The sequence below is a fragment of the Chelonoidis abingdonii genome, chromosome 3, assembly GCF_003597395.2.
Source record: "Chelonoidis abingdonii isolate Lonesome George chromosome 3, CheloAbing_2.0, whole genome shotgun sequence".
In the NCBI taxonomy this organism is placed as follows: domain Eukaryota; kingdom Metazoa; phylum Chordata; order Testudines; family Testudinidae; genus Chelonoidis; species Chelonoidis abingdonii.
This window is the reverse complement of record NC_133771.1, coordinates 50,002,387-50,023,093: the sequence shown is the minus strand read 5'-3', so window position 1 is coordinate 50,023,093 and position 20,707 is coordinate 50,002,387. Positions and strand designations below refer to the sequence as shown.

Below are 20,707 nucleotides of genomic sequence, written 5' to 3'. Positions count from 1 at the left end.
TTCATTTAACTAGAAACAAATAAGCATAGAACATCCCTTAGATATAGAGACTGAAGGAGCTTGACGCACAGGTCCTCAGTCCTTCTGGGCGACCCAGAGCCCCCAGGCCTTGTAAGAGATGAGCATCACTGTGGTGTGTTGTACCGCTGGTGATAAACTAACTATGATTTGGGTTATGGTGACGAACATCTGTTCCACCTAGAGGAATCTGAAGAAGTGAGTGCTATTCAAAAAGACCTTTTTAAAATATTTCTCTGAAAGAGATATGATTTTTTCTAAACAAATTACCTAGAAATGCACATTTGTTGTCTGAAGATTTAATAAGATGGGCATGACTGCGTCAGGTCAATGGTCCATCCTGGCCCAGTATCCTGTGTGTTCGAACAGTGATCAAATGCCAGTGCCCTCGAGGACTGAATAGAACAACAGTAATCAAGTGATCCATAACCTGCTGCCCATTCCCAGCTATGGGGCAAACAGAGGCTAGACACCATCCCGCTAATACTTCCTATGGATCTATCTCCATTGCATGTTTATCTAGTTCTTGTTTTAATCTGTTTGTTTAGCGCTTCACAACACTCTCTGGCAAGAGATTCCACAGGTGGATGTGCATTGTTTAAAAGAATACTTCCTTTTGTCTCTATTTTTTTTAAACACTGCTGCCTATTAATTCATTTGTGTGACCCCTTGTTCTTGCTGTTAGTGATAGGGGTATAATCACTTCCCTTATTACTCTTTCTCCAATCAGTATCGTGATTTTATTAGACTCTGTCATATACCCCCCTTTGGTCATCTTCTCTTCAAGCTGAAAAGTCCCAACTTATGATTTCTCCTCATACGAAGCTGTTCACCCCTAATCTATTTTTTGGTTGCCCTTTTCTGATCCTTTTCCATTCCCAGATATCTTTTTGAGACGAGCTTGACCCATCTGCTATGCAGTATTCAAATGTGGGTTGTACCATGGATTTATATAGAAGCAATTATTTTTACTATCTTATTATCTTCCCTTTTCTAAGGATTCTCAACATTCTGGTAGCTTTTTTGACTGCTCGTCTGCACTTACTGATGCTTTACAGAGAACTATGCACAATGACTCCCAAAATTTTTGCATTGACGTATAGCAATAAAATCATTATCTAAAAGTCTAGGTTTTATGTTTAGATCAGCATTCTTGATGTCCATATTGATAGGATTAATTCAATGTGCCTGCGTTATCACAACATTGGAACTTCTTCATGCCTATTTTTGTTGCCCAGCACCCAGTTTTTGTGAGATCCTTTTGAGGCTCTTTGCGCACCGTCTGCTGTGGACTTCACCTGCTGTTGAGTAGTTTTGTTCAACCTCACTGTCTTACCCCCTTTTTTCAAAATCATTCTGAATTGGCCTATTGAATAATATAGTCCCGATACAACACCTGTGGAACCTACTAGTGTACCTCTCTTCCATCCTAAAATGCTGAGCATTCCTCTATCCTGCCTCACACCCCCTTTGAGCCAGATATCTGACCTGAAGCCTTCCCTCATTCTTATGGCAGTCAATACTTTGCTTAAGAGCTTGTGAGGGAGAGTCTTGTCCAAGGGCTTTCTTGACAAATGTACATGCTACACTAGTATTCAGTCTGGGGTAACACTTTCCACCTCTATGTTTTGCTTAATTGCGATTCTTGAATTGAGATCTTTGTTTACCATTTAAAGCCAAGGGCCGTTTTAGTTCTGCTGTAAATACAAATCTCTTAATGTACAGTAGTTAATCTTGTTATATGTCAAAGAACCATAATAACCCCCCCTTTGCGTCCCTGTAAGAATAAAAACCCTATTTTGACACTCTCAGAAACTATGTGGTTCCGAAGATGAAGGAGCCTCTAGGCCTGAATGTATTTTGCATTTAATAATATCACATTGATGTCCTGTCTCATATTTTAGTTCTTACATAGTGCTATAGTCTGTATCCTAATCCTTTCTTTTTTTTTTTCTCTACTCTTGCAGTGAGGATCTCTAGACGATGGTCATTCAAAAACAAGAAATGACCTTTTTCGATAAATCGGTTTAATCAAAACAGACTACTGTATATCCTGGTCGAGAAACCGTCCCTCTCTCAGTGATTGTGGTTAATTTTGCGTATGGAGCCCCCATGTGTAAGTACGATTGTTTGTAGTTTTGGTTTTCTGGCAAACTGTATCATCCTCTCTCACAGTTTTCTGACACTTTCACTGATGCTTTCTAATGTCCTATTGTTAAAAGTTTTATCTATAAACTCTCATAAGGAAAAGAATAAAGTTCTCAACATCTGAAACTATTGAGTGTATGTGCCATAATGACATCTTTTATGCATTGTTATTTGTTATTTGTCGCTTAACGGACAAAAATGGAATATCACTTTAAATCTCATCTGTAACAAGTTATAATACTTATTGATGAGAAACATTGTTCACAAAGATATTTAGAGGAAAAGTGTTATAGTTATGCAACTAGAGCTTTGGAAGGTGTGCTAGTCTCCAAATGGACTTGTTATTATACCGCTCATTGTCCTTCCGTGGAGATCTTGCCTTATACCAGCCTGTTTCTTTTCTGTAATGTGCATCAAAATGCTGAATCATAGACTGAGAATATTAAAAAAACTGTTTATAAAATCAATGCATTTTTAGGACCACGATGAGAGTAAATTTTTGGGAGCTGACTTGATCATTTGATCCTAAACAGGACGACTATTGGCTGGATTGAATATTCTTTGAGAGTATGAATTTTGTCTCTTCATAAGTTTGTTGGTAGCAGATATTCCCGCCTGCTCTGAGACAACAGAGCAGTGTTTCTGAGCTGTCTGTTCTTTTCTGTAGTATCCAGATACAGTCTGTTGCTCTGGAACTTGTATGGTTTACTATTCAATGAATTCAGAAATTGAGAAGATCATGAAAGATTCAAAATGTACTGTGTTTTACAGTATTTAAAATAACTAATGATATTTATTGCCAGCTGTGGAAATGAGGGAGCTACAGGCCTATGATGAATAAACTTATTCCAAGAGGACCATCTATTCCAGGGATCGCAACCTTTGCATGGGCCCATCAGGGAAATTGCTGGCGGGGTTGCTGACGGTTTTGTTACCTGCAGCTCGCAGGTTAGCTAATCGCAGCTCAATGGCCACGGTTGCCATTCCAGCCAATAGGCTGCAGAAGCTGGCCAGCACATTCTCCAGCCCTTTGCTCCTGAGAGCCCCATTGGCTGTTGAGCAGCTGTAAGCGCGTCTATGGAGCCTGTATATTGGCGAAGCTCTAGCCGACCACTGCAGGTAACACAAACCGTTCTCGGCCGCCAGTATTCCCTGATAGGGCCATCGTATGTGGCAAAGCGTGTGCCATTATCCTCATTTTATTCCATGATTTATGGTACAGAGAAGAAGGAATTCTGGATTTAATGTGAACACACGTGTATTGTATCTTATATATTGAGACCGTCAGTGAGTGCAACTGGTTTATCCTTTGTTCAAAGGCCTTGCAGGCAAATGAGTTGAACTATTGATATAAATTTAACAGCCCTACCGTGAGAAAAGGTCACTCATTCCATCTTAAAACTGCGCAGCATGAAACTACCAGCAGAATTTCTCTGTGGAACTATAGATTCAATTCTATCTGACTCCATGTGGAGAATGGTGACCACCAGGAAAGCTAAATTTGCTTTTAAGCTATTTAAAAATGGTGTTTTTCTTAATGCTTTTGTTCTGAAGAAATAGTATTTTCTTATAAAACTAGGTCCACTGTTTAACCCTGTCATTCCCCTGAGAGCAGAACTGCGGGTCTCAGCTGAAGTCACAAATTGTGAGGTAAATAAATTTACAAAATTGGTGGGACTACAGCCTAGACCCATGGGTCCAGAGTGAGAGATGCACACTGAATGCGCTTGAGAAAGGTGAAACTGGTGCTGAACCCAAGCGGTGCTCTCAAGGGACCATAGAGGACGGGTGTCAGAGATGCTAGTTAACCGTAGACGTAATGACAAACATTATTAATTTTCATCTAACTGTAACTTTCGGCGCTTTTTCGAATATTCCCCCATCCTCCCACCCCCCTGGGGGAGGGGGGAATACTCAGGAAGTACAATAATAATAATAATAAATGGTTTTGTCATAGTTCCTAGTTTAACTGCATCTCTGACCCCTTCATGGTCTCCTTGAGAGCACTCCGCTTGGGTTTCAGGCCACCAGATGTCACCTTTCTCAAGGCAGAATCCTGTGATTCTCTCCCTCTGGACCAGGGTCTCAGGCTGTAGTCCCAACCAATTTACTGTAATCACCTCAGCATCTGTGACTTCAGCTGAGCACCCGCAGTTCTGCTCTCTCAGGGGAAATGACAGGGTTAACCAGTGACCAACTAGCTTTTATAAAGAAAAGTACTATTTCTTCAGAACAAAAGCATTAAAGAAAACACATTTTTAAAATAGCTTAAAAGCAAATTTAGCTTTCCTGGTGGTCACCATCTTCCACATGGAGTCTCAGATAGATCTGAATTACTTCAGGTTCTCCCACAGAGACCAATTCTGCTGGACATAGTTTCATGCCTGCCAGTTCTTAGATGGAATGAGTGACCCTCTTCTCAGGTCAGGGCTGTTATATTTTACATAGTTTCAACTCATTTGCCTGCCAAGGCCTTTGAACAAGGATAAACCAGTTGCACTCACTGACGTGTCAAATATATAATAGAATACACATACCACGTGTGTTCACATTAAATCCCAGAATTCCTTCTTCCTGTAACCATAATCATGGAATAAATGAGGGATAGGCAACCTTTGGCACATGGCCCATCAGGGAAATACACTGGCGGGCCGGAACGGTTTGTTTACCTGCAGTGTCGGCAGCTTCGGCCAATAACAGCTCCCACTAGCCGCCGTTCACTGCTCCAGGCCAATGGGGGCTCCAGGAAGCAGCAGGGGCCGAGGAATGTGCTGGCCACTGCTTCCTGCAGCCCCCATTGGCCTGGAATGGCAAACCGTGGCCATTGGGAGCTGCGATTAGCTGAACCTGCGGACGCTGCAGGTAAACAAACCGTCCAGACCCGCCAGCAGATTTCCCTGATGGGCCACATGCCAAAGGTTGCCGATCCCTGGAATAGATGGTCCAGCTATGGAATAAGTTCTATTCTACATAGGCCTGTAGCTCCCTCATTTCCACAGCTGCAATAAATATCCCATTAGTTATCTTTTAAATACTGTGAACACAGTTACATTTTGAATCTTTTCATGATCTTCTCAATTTCTGAATTCATTGAATAGTACACCATACAAGTCTCCAGAGCACACAGACTGTATCTTGGATACTACAGAAAGAAACAGACAGCTCAGAAACAACTGGCTCTGTTGTCTCAGCAGCAGGCTGGAATATGCTCTACCAACATACTTATGAAGAGACAAAATTCCATACTCTCAAAGAATATTCACCAATTCCAGCCAATAGTCTGTCCTGTGTTAGGATCAAATGATCAAGTCAGCTCCCAAAAATTTACTCTCATTGTGGTCCCTAAAAATGCATTGATTTTTATAAACAGTTTCTCTTTAATATTCTCAGTCTATGATTCAGCATTTCTGATGCACATTTACAGAAAAAGAAACAGCCTGGTATAAGCAAGATCTCCACTGAAGGACAACTGAGCGGTATATACACAAGTCCCATTTGGAGACTACAGCCAACCTTCCAAAGCTCTAGTTGCATAACTATACCACTACTTTCCTCCTAAAAGTACTTTGTGAACAATGTTCTCTCAATAACAGTATTATAACCTTTGTTACAGATGAGATTTAAAGTGATATTCCATTTTTGATCCAGTTAAGCACAAAACTACAATACAATGCATAAAGAATTGTCATTTTATGGCACATACTCAATAGTTTCAGATGTTCTGAGAACTTTTCTTTCCTTTATGAGAGTTTATAAAACTTTTACAATAGAACATTTAAACATCAATGAAAAAGTTCAAGAAAATGTGAGAGTAAGATACATTGCAGAACAACCAAAAAACTACAAAACAATGTACTTACAGCTCCATATGACAAATTAACATATTTGAGGAATTTCTCGACCAAATCACCAGTTAGCTCGTTAAACCGATATCGAAAAAGGTCCATTTCTTGTTGAATGAACCATCGTCTGAGATCCTCACTGCAGGTAAAAAAAAAAAAAAAAAAAAAATTAGATACAACTATGCACTATGTTTAAGACTAAATATAGACAGGGACATCAATGTGATATTTATTATGCAAAATACATTCAGCCTCACCCTCTATAAACAATGTTCTGCAAGTGTCAAATAGGTTTTTATTCTACAGGGAAAGGGGGTTATCTATGGTTTTGAAATAACAGATTAACTACGTACATTATAGAGATTTGTTATTTCAGCAGAACTAAAACCCCCTTGGCTTTAATGGTCAAAAGATCTCATTCAGACTCCAAATTAGACAACATTAGCATGTGGACAAGGGTATCCAGTGAATATAGTGTACTACATTATTCAGAAAGCCTTTGACAAGATCCCTCACCAAAGGCTCTTAAGCAAAGTAATGCCATAAGATAGAGGGAAGGTCTTCAGGGACTCAGTATCTGGCTCAAGGGGGTTGAGGCAGGAATAAATGTCATTTTTAGAATGGAGAGAGGTACATAGTGGTGTCCCACAGGTGTTTGTACTGGGACTAGTATTATTCAACATATTCAGAAATGATTTTGGAAAAAGGGGTAAACAGTGAGGTTGCAAACTACTCAGAGAGCTGGAAGTCCAAGCAGACTGCAAAGAGCTACAAAGGATCTCACAAAACTGGGTGACTGGGCAACAAAATAGCAGATGAAATTCAATGTATAAACGCAAAGTAAGCACATTGGAAAATATAATCCCTATACATACAAACTACATACAAAATGATGGGATCTAAATTAGCTGTTATCACTCAAGAAAAATCTTGGAGTCATTGTGGATAGTTCTCTGTAAACATCCACTCAATGTGCACCAGCAGTCAAAAAAGCTAACAGAATGTTGAGAATCATTAAGAAAGGGATAGATAATAAGATAGTAAAAATCACATTGCTTCTATATAAATCCATGGTACACCCACATCTTGAATACTGCATGCAGATGTGGTCAACCCGTCTCAAAAAAGATATACTGGAATTGGAAAAGGTTCAGAAAAGGGCAACAAAAAAATGATTAGGGGTATGGAACAGCTTCCGTATGAGGAGAAATCAATAAGATTGGGACTTTTCAGCTTGGAAGAGAGATGACCAAGGGGGGATATGACAGAGGTCTATAAAATCATGACTGATATGGAGAAAGAGTAAATAAGGAAGTGTTACTTACCCCTTCACATAACACAAGAACAAGGGGTCACCAAATGAAGTTAATAGGCAGCAGGTTTAAAAAAGACAAAAGGAAGTATTTCTTTAAACAATGCACAATCAACCTGTGGAACTCTTTGCCAGAGGATGTTGTGAAGGCCAAGACCATAACAGAATTAAAACAAGAACTAGATAAATGCATGGAGGATAGATCCATCAATGGCTATTAGCCGGGATGGTGTCCTAGCCTCTGTTTGCCACAAGCTGGGAATGGGCAGCAGGTTATGGATCACTTGATTACTTGTTCTATTCATTCCCTCTAGGGCACCTGGCATTGATCACTGTTGAAAGACAGGATACTGGGCAGGATGGACCTTTGACCTGACCCAGTATGCCCATTCTTATGTAAATCTTCAGACAACAACATGTGCATTTCTAAGGTAATTTGTTTAGAAAAAATAATTTAACTTTTGCAGAGAAAATATTTTAAAGGCTCCTTTTTGAAATGCACTCACTTCTTCAGATTCCTCTAGGTGGACAACAGTCTCCGCAAACTCCAAATATATTATTACACACACACACACACACTCACTCACTCTATAGCCTGGCTGGGCTCTGGGCTCCCCAGAATGGACTATGCTTCAGCCTTCAGTTCTCCATACTATCCTAAGGGATTTCCTATGCTTATTTGTTTCTAGTTAATGAATAAATCCTACTGTTTGACAACACTATGCGATTGTCACTGCACCTGGTTGGTGAGGTGCATTAATCCCTGAAGAGCAAACAAGTCTCCATCAGGAATCTGTTTCAGCTGGACTCCCTGAACAGAGTTCACAATGTGAAGGAGGGGTGCTGAAGGCCCAGAATAAGGAAATGGTTAAGCCACATGTCTTACCCTGGAGGAACAGTGAGATATCTAGGATAGAGATTCTCAACCAGAGGTACATGTACCCCTAGAAGTACTCAGAGGTCTTCTAGGGGTTACATCAACTCATCTAGATATTTGCCTAGTTTTACAATAAACTACATAAAAAGCACCAGCGAAGTCAGTGCAAACTAAAATGTCATACAGACAATTTATTTATATTGCTTTCTATACACTGAAATGTAGATACAATATTTATATTCCAAGTGATTTTATAATTATATGGTAAAAATGAGATAGTATGCAATTTTTCAGTAATAGTGCGCTGTGACACTTCTGTATTTTTATGTCTGATTTTGTACGCAAGTAGTTTTTAAGTGAGGTGAAACTGGGGGGTACACAAGACAAATCAGACACCTAAAGGGGTACAGTAGTCTGGAAAGATTGAGAATCACTACTCTAGGGGTTCCTCCTAGCAACTGTTCCGAAGCTGGAGGCACAGCGAAGATCCTGTGGATCTGTGACAATAATTTACAAGTGCCCTTGCATACACCTATAAAATTACATTGAAAGTACTTTTGAAAAGCAACATCAACTCCATGTCAATCAAAAACTATGAACATGTAACTAACAAACATGATGAGCGTTAAAGAGTGCCCAATGATTGTTCAAAATACAACTGAAAATATGGGAGTTGCAGGCAGTTTAAGAAGCAATGATGGTTTAGGAAGGGAACAGAGGAACAAAACATGCAGATGAGGAGTTAACTTTTAAATTCTAAAAAGCAGAGTGAAAAAAGCAGTTTAAGTTTTCTGTATGGGAATACTACATAATTTAACCAACTCACCAGAGTCCCTACATTAATTCTTAGTGAGAATGGAACAGTCTCTTTCAAATTAGGAAAGTTTTTAGAATATCCTCCCAATTGACAGAAACTGTATTTGAAAAAAAAAGAAGCATTTGTTCTGAACCCATACATTAGAACTCAGTCCATTCAAAGTTCTATAATGCTTCCTTGTAAATGTTTCTTAAATGTATAAAACAATTACAAGTGAAGTAATTTTGTAAACATTAAGGCTAGAGTGTCATCAGTGGCTCAAAGTTCATAATTAAATATCAGAAGCTAGTCATGGAAGAAGATAATTTTTTGTTTGTACTGAGACAGTGCCTAGGAACCCCAATCAGAGACCAGAATCCCAGTGTGCTAGTTACTCTACAAACAGAACAAAGATGGTCCCTGCTCCCAAAGAGCTTATACTTAAGAGCATAAGACAAAGGACAAACCATGGATATAGTCAGATGAGGAAACACAAATAACTGATACAATACTGCTCTCAGCACACCAGCTGCACAACCCTTGCCAAGAGTTTGTTTTCCTCCCAGCAAAGGAAACTTAAGGAAGAACTTGAAGCAGCACAGTGGAGATGGCTTTGCTGATGTTTACAGAGAGCTTCCACCACATGTGAGAAGCATCATAAAAAAAAACCACAAAGGTGCCTGTTTGAAAATTTAACTAGTGGGCGATGAAGGATGGCATCACTGGCAGAATGGAGTCAGGAGTCAACATTTTAATAGAACAGGAAAGACGACAGGTAGCATGGAAATACACTATAAAAGGCCTTGAAAGTAAATTCTGATCTGATGCAATGAAGAAAGGGGTCCTGTGGAGGAATACAAGAGGGGTAACATGGTCAAGATGACAAGCTAGAAAAATTATTGTTGCTGCAGTGTTTTCAATTAATATAAGTGGGGCAAGAGTGCATCTGTCAAGGCCAGAAGAGAGCATGTTGCACTAGTAAAACGATGAGATGAGAGCCTGGATGAGAATTTTAGATGTATAGATAGATAAGGAAGACTGTATCTTTGACATTATGCAGGAAGAATCAGCAAGATTTAGGCACAGACTGGAGGAAAGGAGCTAGAGAGAAAGTCAAAGATGATACGCAGCCTACAGGCCTGAGAGAGAGGATGGTGGTATTAGTACTCACAAATAAAGTTTTATGTTCATTCCAAATATGTACAACAACTGAAGCCCAGCAGAGAAACAAATACAAAAAAGTGATATTCAATCCAAATAATTTAGCAATGAACCAGAGACAGAAAAAATGAAAAATGCACATTTTTGCCTCTGGGTGGCACTGTTGAACCACTAAAGAAAAAGCAAGCACACACCACCGTCTACCCCCACAAGTATTTTAGCTATAAACACATTCTCCTTGCAGACAATTAAACTAATTAATTCTGCACAAAATTTGTGATCCAACCTACTTATAAACTTTTTCTGTAACATGGACTCCAAATTTAGCACTAAATAAACAGCAACTATATAATCATTGATCTGTGCCAAGCTTTGCTTCTCTGCCTGATAACATTTAATTCAAACAGTTTTCCTTGTACTATTCACTTCCTGTTCTTATATATCAGTACATAGCAACTTTCCTCTCAAACAAGGCTGCATTTCAGGATAGCTCAGTGGTCTGAGCACTGGCCTGATAAACCCAGAGTTGTGAGTTCAATCCTTGTGGGGATCATTTAGGGATCTGGGGCAAAAATCTGTCTGCGGATTCATTCTGCTTTTGAGCAGGGGGTTGGACTAGATGACCTCCTGAGGTCCCTTCTAACCCTGGTATTCTATGATTCAACCCTGTACAGTTTGTGTACGAGTTCAGCATCTTTCCATTCAAGAACCATTACAAATTTAAGATGTTTATTTTTCCTTTTTGCATGCAGCGTTGGTCCCAGGATATTAGAGAGACAAGGTGGGTAAGGTAATATCTTTTATTGGATCAACTTCTGGGAGAACAGAAAAACAGCTCTGTGTAAACTTGAAAGCTTGTCTCTCCCCACAACAGAAGCTGGTCCAATAAAATATATTACCTCACCCAGCTTCTCTATTTTTTCTCTTTCACTATTAACCATTAATTATATCTTCTCAAAGGAAGAAACAGAATTTACATAGGATGGACACTGGCTAACAAACTTTTCCACAGCAATACCATACTGTTAGCATTTAGCTCAGAACAGCGTGTGTGAAGGTGTGTCACCCTCATGAAGTTACAGAATACTGCAACATGCATGTTTTTTTCCTGAAACAATTCCATTACCTAGCTTTTACATAGCATTTTTCATTACTAGATCTCAAAGCATTTTACAAAGACTCATCTCCATTTTACAGAAGGTAAAATTGAGGGACAAGGAGGTGAAATGACTTTCACAAGGTCACCTAGCAGGTCAGTGACTGAGCTCCGAATAGAAGTCAGGTCTCCCAAGCCTGAATCCAGTGCTCTATCCACTACATAACACTGCATCCCACAATGCCAAACTTCTTTATAAAACGAAGAAATCGGAAGTTGATGATGCCCCTCAAATTTCCATCTTATTTCAAAAAGCATCCAGTTTCAGATTTAAAAAAATCTCAACATATTTTTTCTAACATATTTTGCCTTTTTAAATATGAGGGGCTTTTCAGCAAGGGAGAAACTAACTTAATGAAAAAATAAAATTCACAGTACACAAAATGGCATAAAATGCATAAAAACCCAATATAAATATTTTCATTAGCTTTTTAATTTAATAATCCTAAATCTAAATTGTAACTGAAGGAGGTTCTCCTCATATTCATAGATTCCAAGACCAGAAGAGGCCATTGTGACCATCTAGTCTGATCTCTGGTAGAACACAAGCCAAAGAACTTCCCCCAAATAACTTTTTGAATATATCTTTTAGGAAAAAAACATCCAGTTTATGAACTGTTTAGTCTGATTTACAAGTTAACAGTGTCCCTTAAGAAAAAAATATGTTGCCATCTTAAGTAGATAATATAATTCTTAAAACAAAGTTCTGACTATGTACGTTGCTGGTTGGAATCACTAATGGAGTTTATGAAACAATGAAGTGTATATGTCTACACACATTAAAACAATTGATACTATACTAATGAAAATCTCCTGCAATCTATGCATTTTTAAAATACAAGTAACATTTAATTAACTGGAGACTGAGTATCAATTCACAGGGACCACTAAAAACTAATTATTTGCTGATTTTAAGAAACTATGAGACCTGCAGACCATGACTGAAGACAGGATTGCATTTGGTTGGCAGTATTTTTGACTCTCAGAGATCCCAAACGGCAATGCTGACAATTACTCATCTGCCCTAAAAGTCTCTTGTGCAAGCTGCTATTATGTCACTCCTTTTGGTCATTATGTAGTGATGCTAGTGGGAAAAGCAATGAAGTTTGGGCTACAGTGTCATTCAGATTTTGCTTTTAAGGGCTTGTTTACATAGTGTGGTTCGCACACCAAGGGGAATGCACATTAGAATTAATGCAGCTGACCCATGCAGACCCTGCGGGTGTGCACTAAAATAGGATCTACACAGGCCAATTAGAATACAATACATTGGTGCACATTAGAATTCACATCCCACTGGTGCACACTGCCACACCAGGCAGACGTGCCCTTAGTTACACCCAAATCGTGTAGTCTCTGCTTTGAATGTAGAGATCAGGATACAGGCATGGTTGAAACTTAAGGTAAGACAGAAGTAAATCTGGTAGTGAAGTGAAGGAATCTAAGATGTCAGGCCAGGCTGTATGTATATTACTGGGTAGTTTCATAGCCTCCTGTCAAGGAGATGTTTTTTCTGGGAGTCCATCTGCATCACTGACTGCTCTCAGGAACTGACCATTTATAACCAGAAGCTCCTCTCTCCTACCCCTCCGTATCTGTTTGGCTACACAATTGCAACCACTGCCACTGGACCTCACAGGAGTTACTCATACCTTCAGGGCCGGTGTAACCATTTAGGCAGACTAGGCGGTTGCATAGGGTGCTGAGATTTGGGGGCGCCAAAAAGCACTCAAATTTTTTTTTAAATGGTTGAGCAGTCGCTGCTGCTGGGACACAGAGGGAGTCTGAGCTGCCGGCGGCAGCCGGCAGCCCAGGGTGTCCCCTGGCCCAGGGCGCCGCCGCGGCAGCCGGCAGCCCAGGGTGTCCCCTGGCCCAGGGAAACCCCAGGCTGCCGGCTGACGCGGGGGCGCTCTGACCCTGGGTCAGGGCACTGCCACAGCAGCCGGCAGCACAGGGCCGGTCCTGTATACCTTTGAGAGTATGAGATTCCTTTACTGCAACGCTTCTACTTGGGGTGATTATGGAGAAAACTTCGAAGGTATAGGATGTATGGAACATAGCTGATTTATTGGCGTTGACCTTAAGGAACATGTTACAACAGAATTGCAAAGACTGCATTTGCTTTCTATTACCTTCTGGGTACAATTCAAGAAATCATACTGATTTGTAAAAACTTGCATGTTTTGGGATCTGGATACCTGGAAGACTGTTTTTCACATGTCCACTGCAACACCTGGGATACTTTTTCCTGATTGTCCACAGACATACATGTAGAAAGGCAAAACTTTCTACCTTTTGATCACAGTATTAAACCCATGCATGTACTTATTGTGAGATTTACAAAGCTGCTTAAAAGAGTTCAGCAACCAACTCCAATTGAAACTCAATGGAAGTTGGGCCCCTATCCCACTTAGGCACCTGTCAAACAGATAGTTAAGGGTTAATGTCTCTTTTACCTGTAAAGGGTTAAGAAGCTCAGTAAACCTGGCTGACACCTGACCAGAGGACCAATGGGGGGACAAGATACTTTCAAATCTCGGTGGAGGGAAGTCTTCGTTTGTGTTGTTTGTTTTGTTCGTTGTTCGCTCTTGGGAAAAGAGGGACCAGACGTACAACTAGATTCTCCAAAACCTTCTGAATCAGTCTTTCATGTTTCAAACTTGTAAGTAGCTAGGCAAGTCAGATTAGTCTTATGTTTGATTTCTTTCAACTTGTGAATGCTTTTCCTTTTTGCTGGAAGGATTTTTACCTCCGTTTGCTGTAACTTTGAATCTCAGGCTGGGGTGGGGGGGGAGTCTCTCTAGGCTATATGAATCTGAGAACCCTGTAAGTATTTTCCATCCTGATTTTACAGAGATAGCTTTTAATTAAAGAAAGAAAAAGTAAAAGTTTTCTCTCTTTAAGAACCTGATTGATTTTTTTCCTTGTTTTAAGACCCAAAGGGATTGGGTCTGAACTCACCAGGGATTGGTGGGGGGAAAGGAGTGGGGGAAGGGTAATTCTTCTTTGTTTTAAGATCCAAGGAGTTTGGATCAGTGCAGCCTTTCAAGGTAACCCAGGGAGGGGAAAGTCTGGGGGCGGAAAAGACGGGGAAGGCTAATTTCTCCTTGTGTTCAGATCCAAGGGGTTTGAGTCTTCGGTTCCCCAGGGAAGGCTTTGGGGGAACAGGAAGTGTGCCAAACACTACGTTTTTGGCTGGTGGCAGCGTTATCAGATCAAAGCTAGAAATTAAGCTTAGAAGGGTCCATGCAGGTCCCCACTTTTTGGACACTAAAGTTCAAAGTGGGGGAAAACCCTTGACAGCACCTTTTTAAAATTCCACGCTATGCTTAAAGAGATGACTGGGGCCATGTATAAGGCAGTGATCTAAAGCGGTAATCTTTTTAGACCGACTTGTCAATTACTGAGGGTCAGAAGTCAAAAGTGCTCAGTGCCAAGCTAAATCTATTCCTATTTATGTCAATGGGAACTAAGTTAAATCAATGCTGAGTGCCTTTGTAAATAAAAAAAAAAAAAAAAAAACAACTATGTGTATTACTGTCCAATTACTATGTGGGGAGTGCATTATTTAAATATCAAAATAAATGTATTCATACCTAATTTTAAGTATAAAAATATATTTCAGTTTTTTTATTGTGTCATGTTTCTCCACATATGAATTCTCTTCCTGACTAAGCTTCTAAATTGGGAAAAGGCTTATACCTGAAACAAAGAAAAGTTGTCTCCATATTTAGTACCACATTACCAGCTTTTAGGTGCCAAAGGTTTAACCATATACTTTAAATAATAAAAAGACTATATATTTGCTTAAAAAATACTTACGACTGGCAGTAAGCAAGGCGCAGTATGAAATGAGAGATATGATCTTTCCTCCTTGCATCATAATCATCCTCAACCAAAGCCTACAGTTTTCATAAGAGAAAATATGTACTGAATTATGGTAGTAAAAGAAAACTGAAGTTGAGAAATAAATCCAAAATTAAATATGAAGATCCACAACCTTTCGGTCATATGACTGTAAAACATGTAAAGTAGATTAAATTCTTTCTACAGTTCTGACAAACTCAGTAAGTGCTGCAAGAGTTATCAGAAGACAAATGGACAAAATCCTACTGTTAACTGAACATGGCAACTAAGAATATACTTCATAGTACAAGGAAACTTTTCATCCAACTACTTCCTCTGAATTAAAATGATTATAATTTGGGAGAGTTTCCTTCAAAACACTCATTTGTGCCAACAAACCAAAGTTAATTATTTGGAAGCACTCACACACAAACAGTTGTGTGCTTTTTCTGCACTGATAAGAAAACATTAGGGCTGTCGATTAATTGCAGTTAACTCATGCAATTAACTCAAAAAAATTAATCACAATTAAAAAATGTAAATGTGATTAATAGCAGATTTAATTGCACTGTTAAACAATAGAATATCAATTAAAATTTATTTTATATTTTTGGAAGTTTTCTATATTTTCAAATATATTTGATTTTATTTACAACACAGAATACAAAGTGTACAATGCTCATTTTATATTATTTTCATTACAAATATTTGCACTGTAAAAGTGATAAACAAAATAAAAGTCTTTATCAATTCCCCTCATACAAGTACCATAATGCAATCTCTTTATCGTGAAAGTGCAACTTACAAATGTACTTTTTTTTTTGTTACATAACCGCACTCAAAAAACAAAGCAGTGTATAACTTTGCCTACAAGTCCACTCAGTCCTACTTCTTATTTGGCCAATCACTAAGACAAACAAGTTTGTCTACATTTATGAGAGATAATGCTGCCCACTTCTTATTTACAATGTCACCTGAAAGCAAGAACAGGCTTTCACATGGCACTTTTGTAGCTGGCACTGCAAGGTATTTACATGCCAGATATGCTAAACATTCGTATGCCCCTACATGCTTCTGCTACCATTCCAGGTGATTTTAAAAACAGAGCATGCATTAAGCACTCCAAACCTTACTGAGTATCCTGCAGACCTCACTCAAACAGCTTTCAACCTACTTTCACAGGTGTTTTGAAAGTACAAAATTTCCAGATTTTGACCCAATTAGGTCAGAATAGAAATTACAAATGTTAACAGAAAATTAAAAAGAAAAAAAAAGTACTTGATAGGCACAAAGAAAAAAAATTCAGTGATATAAATTGTACAAATTACAGAATTTATGATCTAAGTACAGTACTCAACAAGTGTATCCCTATTTTTGACAGCAAATGGAAAATAAAATCTATAGTAAAAAGGTTATGCTTTTCCTTTTTCAATTATATACTTACTTTGAATGGAAATTTAAGCTTTCGAATCTCACGCTCCAGCCTGCTTTTGTACTCATCGCTACCTTTCACATAGCTCACACCAAGGTTCTCAACTACTTTGAGCACTAAAGTAATTAGAGGAGACAAATGAAATCAGCATGAGCAAGACTTGTGGTATAAAAAGAAACATCTATTACAAGGGTCAGCAACCTTTGGCACATGGTCTATCAGCGTAATCCACTGGCGGGCCGTGAGACACTTTGTTTACATTGACCATGCACAGGGAACGGCGAACCACAGCCACTGGGAGCTGCGGGAAGTGGCAGCCCTGCAGCTCCCAGTGGCCAGGAACAGCTAACCGCAGCCACTTGAAGCTGCTGGGGGTCATGCCTAGGGATGGTCAACATAAACAAAATGTCTCGCGGCCCGCCAGCAGATTACCCTGATGGGCCGTGTGCCGAAGGTTGCTGACCTGATCTATTAAAATGTAAAATGTGTTAGTTCTATCATCTATGCTGATAAGAAAAAATATATTCTAAGCAATTTTTCTTTTTTAAAGATTGAAAAAGACCAAACGTGTTTCAGATTTGCTTCTCCCACATCCCCACAAGCTTTGGATCAACACGAAATTTGCCTTCAGGATTACAGCCTTTGGCCTGAATTGATTAGAAGAAATTAAAACGAATAAGCTAATACAGAGCTACAGTTAAGTATTTTCGGGTCTGATTCAAAGCCTATTGTCATCAATGGAATGATTCCTAATTTCCATAGTATATTATTAACTACAGTAGTCAAATTAAGTACAAATTAGTTTTCCAATTAATTAGTACTATTTTCTCTTTGCAAATCAATCATGAACTAATTCTGATTTCTTCCAATGTTTTTGCTACTGCAAGTATTCAAAAGGCTATGAACAAATGTCACAATATGGGAGCTTTAAAGTGATCATTCTTCAACTCTTTTCAGGTGTACGATTGGTCACATAGCATCCACAGTACTGTTCTGTTCTCAATAGACAACAGAATTTTTAAACAAGCAGACAGAAGAACAAATGTTCTTCTTGTTTATCCACAAAAAAACCTGTTCACACAGTTAGGTATTTGTGCAGATGGTAGTAATGGCAGCAGTGTTACAATAGCACCCAGAGACAGTCAGTTACAATCAGGCCCCCACTGTTCTGGACAAATAGAAAGTCCCTAACTCCAAAGAGCTTTCAGTCTAAATATGGCTGAAATGCCACAGATGAGCACAGACAAGTGAAAATTTTAAAATTAAAGTGACAGTGCAAGAGTGATAAATTGTTACCACATCACACTGTTAAGAGCTATTTATCACTCTGTTTTCTTTATGTTAAAAGCTATGAAAATTCTATGATATTGTGATACTATTTACTACCATCATTGTTTTCCTAGGACCTTCCCCTCTGATTCTTTCTATATTCATGTTTTATCCTATCCTATCCTTTAAACTGTGTGTCGTCTTCTCTTTTATGCAAAAAAGTCAAACCATGCATGAACGAGAGAGCATTTTACCTGTTTTGTACAAATGTTCATAAACATTTGTACAATAAGTGATACAAACGTACTAATTTAACAACTATTCAGAATTAATTAGGTGTTTTATCACACACAGTGTTTTGTAGTACTTAAAACTCAATCAGCGTTGATGAAATTAAAAAGCAAAATTTGGGGGGCATTTAAACACACACAAATAGGCTTTCAAAATAAATTTTGTTGTACCTTTTTTGGAGAAAGGAACTATATTTGTCAACTAGAAATTACAAATTATTAGTATAGAAATATATGCTAGAAAGAAAACTAGAAGTACAAGTGAAGACAAAAAACATGGGAAGAATAGATGACACTTTGTTTTAGCATCAGAATGACATGTTTATATATAGTTGCATTACATGGGAGTCTTCTAGCTCTTGTAACAGACATCAAAATAAGCCTCCATCCCACCATAACACTTAACATTGTATCACTCATTGACTATGGATCACCTGAAATGACATTTATCCAAAATGCAAAAAAATTGGTTATAGATTTATAGTGTTACTCACATTTAAGCCTATCAATGGCAAAATTTTCAAACTCAGCTAGAGAAATATTTTCAGTGGGAGGCTGCAGGTAGAACTGCAGGCTGTGAGGATACAGATCTCCTCGTCTATCACCAGCAAGTCTTGCCTTCAACCTTTTTTCTCTAGAAAACTCCATTTTCTTTAAGTGAAACTAGAAAAAAAAAAAGTTGAACAAAATATTAGTTAGTCACTGTATCAGCAGCAATAACCACATTTTGCCCAACAAAGAGGGCGACATGACATCGCTACCTCACTGGATCCATCCCCAGTTTACAGGCAGTGGAACTGACTAGACTGCCTGTTGGGCCAAGTGAAAAAGAGCAGCACCAACCTGAAACCTAGTCACTTTCAAACCTGGAGTGAGCAGATTCAGACAGACGCGCTGGGACCCTCCCGCCAATTGCTGGGGCTTTCGCATCACCACCTCCGATGAGACTGGGAGACCCCGGGACGGGAGGGTGGCCGCCCGCGCCCCTCCCACTAACGGGACGGGACGGGACGGGACTGGACGTGACACCGGCCGGCCGCACTCAGGCATTGCCGGGGAGCGGAGGCAGCGGTGCTGGGTCATGGCTCCTTGACAGCCGCGCACGAGGCGGCAGCGCCCGACCCTGCCGCCCATCCCGGAACCGGGAACAAGGCGACCCGCAAACCTCACCCGGCTGCCCGGCCTCCACTCGGACCCTGCCGGCTTCCCGCGCGCGGCGCTGCACGCCCCGCCCCGCCCCGCTCGCCTCACTTCCGCCAGCGGGCCCCCGACTCGGCCTCTAACCCCACCCGCCAGCGGCACCCGCGCGACTCCTGACTCCGCCCCAACCGCGTGATTGGGTGAGCAGGACTGGGGGGCGGGGTGGTTGGGGTTGGGTCCAATTAATGCCGCTTCCCGCGGGGCCCGTGCAGCCCACGAGCAGCTCCCGCAGGCCTGGGGCAGGGACAGCTGGGGGCCGGGGTGGCAGCTTCAGGTCAGCCTGGGTGAAAGCAATTTGCAGAACTTAGGGGTAGTGCTGGGTCCTGTGGGGCATGGCCTCAACCGGCAGGGTCGGGGCCTCTCAGGAGTTAAAGGCCCCGGGGCACCAGCTGTAGCTGGGAGCCTCAGGGTCTTTAAATCAACCTGGGAGCTCGCATGGCTCATGGGCAAATTAAAGGGTCCAGGGCTCCAGCTGCCACGCAGGAGGTCCGAACCTTTTAAATACATGCACTAGCCCTGCCGCCGGAGCTGAGGGTGAGATTTAAAGGGTTTTGAGCTCCCTGCCGCTGCGGGGCGCCCAGAGCCCCTTTTAATCCCAGCCACAGAAGCCGATGCGGTCAGGCACGGCGTACTGGCTCTTGCCAGTACACCGAACCAGACTGGCTTATTTTCACCTTGGGCTCAGACCCTCTGGCGAGTGAGTAGCAGCAAACCAGGGGTTCAGGCCCAGCAGCCCTGGAGGAGATGGGAAGCCCAGAGCCTACCCTCGGGGGCCGGGCAATGCCTCCTTCATGCCTCCCTGCAGGTTCTGGTTTGTGATATTAAGAGAGGAAGTGTGTGGGGCTGACGGCCTGCCACCAAAACTGCTGCAGTCCGGCAACTCCCCCAGCCATAGAGAATCAACTCCACAGGCAGCTCTTCCTAACATGCTTAATTAGAATGACCAGACATCCTGTTTGCCCACCTCTAGAATGCTGCATGCAGTTCTGGTTGCCCATCTTTAAACAGATATTTTAGAATTGGAAAAAGGTACAAAGAAGGACAACAAAAATTATTAGGGGTATGGAATAGCTTCTGTATGAAGAGAGATTAAAAAGACTGGAACTATTCAGTTTGGAAAAGAGATCGCAAGTAGGTGGTATATGATAGAGGTCTAGAAAATCAGAACTGGTTTGGAGAAAATGAATGAGGCTGTGTTATTTATGTCTTTACATAACACAAGAACCTGTAGTCACCCAGTGAAATTAACAGACAGCACATTTAAAACAAACAAAAGGAAGTACTTTTTCCACACAGGGCACGCACAAACAGTGGAATGCAGCAGATCAGCCCACACAGAGGGCAGGGAGGGAGTGCCACC

At 40.5% G+C, this 20,707-nt stretch overlaps 1 protein-coding gene across 3 annotated transcripts in view; it reads right to left on the bottom strand.

Annotated features, from left to right (window-relative positions):
- The window catches only part of PRIM2 (DNA primase subunit 2), a 291,161-nt gene extending 271,776 nt beyond the window's left edge, over positions 1 to 19,385 (bottom strand). The window contains exons 1-5 of one of the 3 annotated variants that reach the window (XM_032806250.2): positions 19,318 to 19,385; positions 18,642 to 18,810; positions 16,601 to 16,704; positions 15,133 to 15,212; positions 6,027 to 6,147 (exon numbers count right to left, since the gene is read on the bottom strand). In XM_032806250.2, coding sequence (XP_032662141.1) covers positions 6,027 to 6,147; positions 15,133 to 15,212; positions 16,601 to 16,704; positions 18,642 to 18,795 — 459 coding nt within the window. In that variant the 5' untranslated portion in view covers positions 18,796 to 18,810; positions 19,318 to 19,385. Of the gene's footprint in view, positions 1 to 6,026; positions 6,148 to 15,132; positions 15,213 to 16,600; positions 16,705 to 18,641; positions 18,811 to 18,990 lie in introns of all 3 variants that reach the window. The other 2 variants (XM_075063735.1, XM_032806249.2) reach the window with 2 other exon arrangements.
- Positions 19,386 to 20,707: the final 1,322 nt, after the last annotated feature.